This window comes from Pipra filicauda, unplaced genomic scaffold (genome assembly GCF_003945595.2).
Source record: "Pipra filicauda isolate LSUMZ 115617 unplaced genomic scaffold, ASM394559v2 scaffold33_size4404698_pilon, whole genome shotgun sequence".
Lineage (NCBI taxonomy): Eukaryota > Metazoa > Chordata > Aves > Passeriformes > Pipridae > Pipra > Pipra filicauda.
This window is the reverse complement of record NW_024104465.1, coordinates 1,174,666-1,181,774: the sequence shown is the minus strand read 5'-3', so window position 1 is coordinate 1,181,774 and position 7,109 is coordinate 1,174,666. Positions and strand designations below refer to the sequence as shown.

Genomic DNA, 7,109 nt, shown 5'->3' with positions numbered 1-7,109 from the left:
GCCTGCTTCTCTTGAGCACCTTATTGACTTCTCTAAACTAAGCAGGAAATTTTTTTCAGAAAACCTGAAAGCTTTCAGTCACTAACAGACACAAACAGCTTCCACTAGTCTAAACAACTGGAAAAGCAACTGCTCCTGAGCAGAACCAACCAGCTTTTCCACGACTGCAGGACTATTAATAGCCTTGAAGTATTCAAACAAGGACACTTTCAGATTAAGGCAGCTGGAACTCTCTGTCCTCCAGCATTGTTTCATAAGATATGGTTCTCCAGCCTCTGCTTTTCATGTTTTGTTCTAATTTAGAACAAAATAATTCCTGATGTATGAACTTTTTTCCAATTTGGAAATACATATACGTGCAGCAGAAACTCATCCCTGGCCTCAAGGCTTTTTGGAAGGTTTTGTCCTTGTGAAAGTCATTTAACCCGAGTTTCTCATCTTTAAGTTCTGCTGGAACAAGACTCTGCAGTGCAAGTTGACCAGAATTATCAGTTTTACCAGGCAGAAAGGTACTATAATAAAAAAAATAATTTCCACTCAAAAATGGCCTTTCTTTACCATTTACAATTAATGACAAATTTCAGGCACAGCAATAAACCGGGGGAGAACAACTTTATTTCTTCACAATCTGAATAACATCCTCATCTTCAAGGGTGTGGTCCTTACCAACTTTTTGAGGGTTGTGTTTAACAGATGAACCCCAAACCAGTGCACTGAAAGGAGAAGAAAAATCCCATTTAAAAGGCTTAGAAGTATGATATGCAAGCAGCAGAGCAGCAGCTATTTCTGTCACAAAGCTAATACAGAAAGCAATGCTTCAGAGCTATTTTTATTCTTCTGCAAGTACCTGGCTGAGTGGTCTGTGAACCAGGGTACAAGCAGATCAAAACAAAGTATGAAGTTATCCAAAGTACCCAAGGGCACAGGCCAATGGCCTGTAATGCTGCATCTAACACTATTTTCAAATACAAAGAAAAACATTTTCCCCATAGAGGAAATGCGTGCAGAAAAGAGTATATAAACATCAAATATAGCAATTGAAGTGTAATTGTCAGAGGTAGAGCAACATTAAAAAAAAATTTAAAAATCCTGTTTTCCCTTCAAGTTTACAACAGAACGAAATAACTACCAGGATGCAGATTGTTTTCTATTCTCTATAAATCAGTCTTTTACAATAATACTTACTATTTAAAGTCTTTAATGAGATTTTTGTGGATCTTCATGCAAAAATCCTCCACTGTTGTCTTGCAGTAAGGTAGTACCACAGGAGAGGTGTAGTCTGGGAGCTGCCCCTTGGGTTTGGTGTAGCTGTGACACAGATGGAACAGTCAGTCAACACCAAAACCTCCCTTCCCAACCCATTTCATCAGCCACTTGTGCTGTCAGCCCAGGGGCTGTGCCAAGCTCTGTTATTTCAGTGGATATGCTGTGAAAGGTTTGGTGTTCCTAAGCTGAAAATGCATCTGGGCAGCCAGTGGGTTCTCCCTTGTAATGCAAAGGTTTCTCACTAGTGAGCTTTCTGTGGGTGCTTAAAAAATAGGGGAATGGGAATAATAGATGGAAAAAGACATCTACAGTATTATGGTTCTGACTTGTAATTTTTTTTTTCTGTGAAAAAAAACCTGATAAAGTTTATAGCCCAGATACCCAGACACTAAATCCATTTTGACAACAGATTTTATATTATCACAAGATGGGTGTAAATTTAAAAGGCTACGTTTACTGTATTATGAGTATGAATAGATTAATTCATAAATTCATCCAAAAATGCATTAGAATTGTGATGTAAACCTGGAATAACCTACAGTAAAAATATCTCAAATTCTAGATGATGAACTAAGTTCTGTTAAGAGAGCTGAATGCGTGACAGACTGAAAAGATAACTACCTCTGGAATTCACAATTTTACACTAAGTTTGACTAAAATTCCATGTTTTCAGGAGTTTTTTTAAGATGTCCTTGTTTAATTCCCCTACAAGTTCAAAACAGCACTTGTGGCTGTCAGACAGCAGACGAGAGGAGCCCAGTTTGCTCTTTACGAAGCAAACATAATTCAGCTTGTAGAAAACCATCATCAAGCTCATTCAATCCATTCTTGACACCTTTTTCAGTCTCAGCCTTACACTGAACTCCACAAAAGGCAGCAGCTGTGACTCACATTCGTACAAGCTTCAAGTAGTCCCAAATTTTCTCCAGCAGATCATCAAAGTTCCAGCGATGATGAGCAGATATTGGCACACAGTGGGGTACTTTGTAAATAATATCTAGTTCCTCGATGGAAATTTGGTCAATTTTATTTAGGACATAAATGCATGGGATGTAGACCCTGCAAAGAGAAGGACACGGTTACAGCAGCCCAGCAGCAGCACCCTGCTACCTTCCTTGGGAAGAAACAGTCATTTAAAAAAGCATAAGCTGGCTCAGCTTCTGTGGGAAGCAAGCATGAGGGACAATTCTTTTTTTTTTTTTTTTTTTGTAATACAAACTGCAGTTGCACCAAAGCCAGAGCCCAGCAGTACCTGTTTCCTTCAACCACGTCGATCAGGTCGTCGGCCGTGGCGTCGCTGCGCAGGGTGACGTCGGCGTTGTGGATTTTATACTCTGCTAAGATGCTCTTCACTGTTTCAGTGTCCAGCTCACTCTGAGGACACTGAGCACAGACAGGCACAGGGTTAGAGAATGGAAGTTTACAGCCAAATCAAGTGTTATAATTCACAGTGCTGTCACCCAGCAACCGCTGCATATGGATTACGAGAAATAAGGGCTGCGTTTTGAGTTACTGGACTTGACTCTGATTTCATCAAAGCTACTCTGAGGAGAGGGGGAAACAGATTTAAATCCTAAAAGCTTCGTTTTTATTAATGCCCCACTGAGAGCTGCAATCAGACATTTCAGAAGCAGTTTCCTGTCAATCTGGGAGCAGCTGCAACACAAACCCACATATCTACCAGTTTAGTGCCCAGATAACTACACATCAGGGACTCAGAGCCCAGAGTTCTGATTTTTGGTATCTCTGGATATTTCTGTGCTTTTGAAGATTCAGTGGGAAATGGGAAATGGGGAGTAGTCCAGGTTGTAAGGCCCAGAACTCTGAGCAATCTTCTCCAGAAGAATCCTGTAGCTGCCAAGTGAGAGGCAGTTTTTGCACACTCTCCTTTGGACCTCAAACTTTAAAGTGTGGAAAACGACTGAGCCTCTGATTTGGGGGCCAGGAGGTGGTCAGGCTCCAGGAGAGGTGTGGATGGCCTCCAAGGAAAGTAACTGACTGTAGCACAGGACAGCAATTCACAGCACAGCCTTGTCCCAGGCATACCATCAACTGCAAAGGCCTTTTTCTTCAAGCAATTTGTTTTTTAATTTTGGTTAAAGAAAACTTTCAACTTACTGTGGCTGTAAGGTTAATGCCTCCTTTATCCTTTTTTTTAAAGCCAATATTGGGGGGCTTACTATTCAGACGAATTCCAAATCCCTCCAGTTCATTCTCTATGATTTTCTTGTGGCCAAGGGGTTTCAGCACGTCCAGAACAATCAGAATGAGATTACAGGTTCGAGCAACTACGAACCAGAAAAAGAAAGTCATCTCTCAAAAAAGCACACTGACACAACCTAAGACAACCCAAATCTGGCTCAGTGGACTGGGGACAATAGGAAACCTCTGAAGGCCAGCACATTGCTTATTTTTAAATTCCAGTGAAGACTTAAGTTTATTGTGCTGTCCAAGTATCACTGATAGACAGACCCTTACATGTTGTAAGAATCACAGAGGTTGGAAAAAATCTTCCTTCCTGTCTCCATTCAGACCCCAGACTGACGATAATAAGCTGAAGAAATTAAGACAAAAGCCTTGTTGCAAAATTGCAAATGTACTTCCACTGCAGTGCCAACACAGAGCAGGAGCTTGGCAAGTGCACAAAGCCAGAGCTGAAAACAAAACAAAATGAAAGCAGCTACTACTCCTCTGCAGGCAGCTCAAGTCCAGCAAACAATCCAGATTTTAAAGACAGCAGAAACAGTGATTCAACCCTTCCTTCTCCTGTGCTGTGTTAAATGAACCACTGACATGCTGCTGTCTCCAGCTCCAGCTCCAACTCACCTGCAATGACCTGCCGTCCTCTGCCTTTACCATCCTTGGCACCTTCAATAATTCCTGGCAGATCAAGCAGCTGTTTGTTCACAGGAAGGAAAGTACAACATGAGAAAAATATTCTTCTTCATTGACAAAATAAATACTCCTTTTACCTTTCTCCTAAACCAGCTGACTCTACTGCAAATCTGAACAGAATTCAACAAGATTGTTTCCCCTTTGGCTCTTATATATTGTATTATCCCATGTACTGGTACAGTGGAACAGATCATCTCATAGAAAGTATAAGAACTACCACAGGAGCTTCTTCCCAGAGCAAAGCGAAAAACAAGGAAAAATTATGGAAATGTTTCCAAGGTATTCTCAGGCACTTTTATATGTCACTTCTACCCCATTAATGCCAGGCCACACCACTCAGCCCTCACAGCATCTACAGAGACCATTTACCCTCACAGAGCCAAGGAGATCTCACCTGTATCTTTGCTCCTTTGTATCTGATGACTCCAGGCACAGTGGTCAGTGTGGTGAATTCATATGCTGCCACTTCAGAGTACACACCAGCAAGGTTACTTAGAAGAGTAGATTTCCCCACTGATGGAAAACCCACAAACCCAATTCGGGCATCTCCTGTCTTTGCAACATCAAAACCTGCAAATAAGGAGCAGAAATATTTGTCCAAACATGGACATTTTTTGTCTTCTAATGTTCTGGACAGCAGTCCTGCTATTATTTTTAATATTGTCTGAGCAAAAGCCAAGTAAGTTTTCATACAAGGAGGATGAGGGTGTGAAAGACAGTCACAATCTTTATTTATTACCTTGCACCCTTTTGTCTCTAGAACACTCCATGGCATGTACCTGTCAATAAACTGTTGTCTGAAAGGCTTCCCAGTGGACTAGACTTGACTTTGTAAGTGGAGATTTCCCTTAAGCACTGAGCTTAGACAATTCACACCTTTATATATAAAAACGGGTGGCTGCTGCAAGGTGCTTCTTCATGTAAAAACCTTAAGACTTCTGCAAATACAATACCATATCAGCCAAAATGAGAAGCATTTTCCTTTACACTTCAGGAAGGGCGGCCCTTCACAGTCCTCGGGCCACAAACCCTGGCACAGGTCCTGTACCAGGAAGGACAAGAGGGAGAGGAAGGTACATGTTGCTCAGAGAAGCTGTGGCTGCCCCATCCCTGGAAGTGTCCAGGGCCAGGCTGGAGGGAGGTCTGAGCAACCTGACTTAGCGAGTGGCACCCCTGCCCATGGCAGGCGGTGGAACGAGATGATCTTTAAGGTCCCTTCCAACCCAAACCATTCCGTGATTCTATGATTATTCAGCAGCCACTCTGACACGACTGAAGCGGACAAGGGCCCCCCCGTTAGATCGATGTCCGTCACACCCCCCGCACTCCGGCAGCTCCCGCGGAGACAACGCACCTTCCCCGGGGCCGCCGCCGCCGCCTCCCTTGGGGGTGATGAGCTCCCGGCGCAGCTTGGCCAAGCGGGCCTTCAGCAGCCCCAGGTGGTGTGCGGTGGCCTTGTTCTTCTGCGTCCGGGCCATCTGCAAGAGAAGAGCACGGCACGGTGGGTTCACACCGGGACGGCTCCGCCGCCCCCGGCCCCGCGCGGCGCCTCACGGCAGGGCCCCGCCACCCCCTCATGGAGCGGCCCCGCGGCCGTTCCCCCCCACCCCGCCCGAGCCCCGCGGCCGGCCCAGCCCGCGGGGAGGCGGGGGCGGTGCGGTACCTCCGCCTCGATCTCAGCGATCTTGGCCAGGGTGCCGCTCATGGTGCGGCCGGTGCGGGCCCGCCCGGGGCCCCCTCAGCGCCGCCGCTCCCCGGCCACCGACCGGCCCCGCGCACGCGCCGCGGCCTCTCGCGAGAGGCGGCGGGAACGCGCCCCGGCGGCGGCGGGCGGGAAAGGAGCCGCGGCGCGCGCACCGCCGGCCTCGCGCGCTGCCCTGAGGGGGTCGGAGCAGCGCCCCCTGCGCCGTGTGCAGAGCTCGCGCTCCCTCACAGAGAGCGGGGCAGTGTGAGGGGAGAGAGTGAGGGGAAAGTGTGAGGGAGACAGAAAGCGAGGGACAGAGTGTGTGAGGGACAGAGAGTGTGAGGGGACAGAGAGCGAGGGACAGAGTGTGTGAGGGGACAGTGTGAGGGACAAAGTGTGAGTGGAGAGAGTGAGAGCCAGAGAGCAAGGGACAGAGTATGAGGGACAGTGTGACGGGAGAGAGTGTGAGGGGAAAGTGTGTGAGAGACAGAGTGAGAGACTGTGTGAGGGACAGAGAGTGTGAGGGACAGAGATCCGTGTGTGTGTGAGAGACAGAGATCCGTGTGTCTGAGATCTGTGTGTGAGAGATCTGTCTGTGACCCGTGAGATCCGTGCGTGTGAAATCTGTATGTGTGACCCGTGTGAGTCTGACCCATGCGTGTGTGATCTGTGTATGAGATCCGTGTCTGTATGAGATCCGTGAGGGTGCCCCGCGTGTGTCGGACCGAGGCGGTCGGTCCGGCCCGAGCCGGGGTGCGGGAACCCCGCTGGCGGCTCGGGAGCGATGCCGGCGCGGCTGAGGCGCTCGGCGGTGAGGGACGGCCGGGCTGCGGCGCCGGGAGGAGCCGGCGTGAGGCGACGGGCGCTCGGCTGCTGGAGAGAGAACAGCGTGGAGGGCAGCGGGGGCTCTCCCCGCCCGCGAGGGGAGGAGGCTGTGCCCGGCCCCGCGGTGAACCGGCCCCGGCCCCTCGGTGCCGCAGCTGTGCCCTCGCCAGGTGTGTAACTGTGACACCCCGTGCCCCGCAGCGCTGCCGAGCCGGGCGGCGCTGCCGCACTGCCTGCGGCGGAGCCTCCGGAGCTGCTGCTTTGTCAAACCCGCGCTGGAGCGTTCTCACGGCTCCTTCAGCCCAGCCCTGGCCGTACCGCTTTGCCCCGGGGACATCTGTAGCTGTCCACTGGATGCGGGCTAATTAAATAGAGAAAGGATTTTTTTTTTTTAATGGCCCCTTCAAGCTTTAAAGAGCCAGGTATTTCCAGCTTTTGA

At 48.3% G+C, this 7,109-nt stretch overlaps 1 protein-coding gene across 1 annotated transcript; it reads right to left on the bottom strand.

The window, feature by feature from the left end:
* Window positions 1-593: 593 nt before the first annotated feature.
* On the bottom strand, window positions 594-5,937 carry DRG1 (developmentally regulated GTP binding protein 1). Its single transcript, XM_027714290.2, has 9 exons — window positions 5,825-5,937; window positions 5,516-5,639; window positions 4,556-4,731; window positions 4,093-4,162; window positions 3,385-3,554; window positions 2,519-2,649; window positions 2,158-2,325; window positions 1,186-1,308; window positions 594-713 (listed from the first exon to the last, which is right to left on the bottom strand). The coding sequence occupies exons 1-9, from the start codon at window positions 5,864-5,866 to the stop codon at window positions 614-616; spliced, it is 1,104 nt and encodes a 367-aa protein (XP_027570091.1). The 5' UTR covers window positions 5,867-5,937; the 3' UTR covers window positions 594-613.
* Between the last annotated feature and the right edge of the window lie 1,172 nt (window positions 5,938-7,109).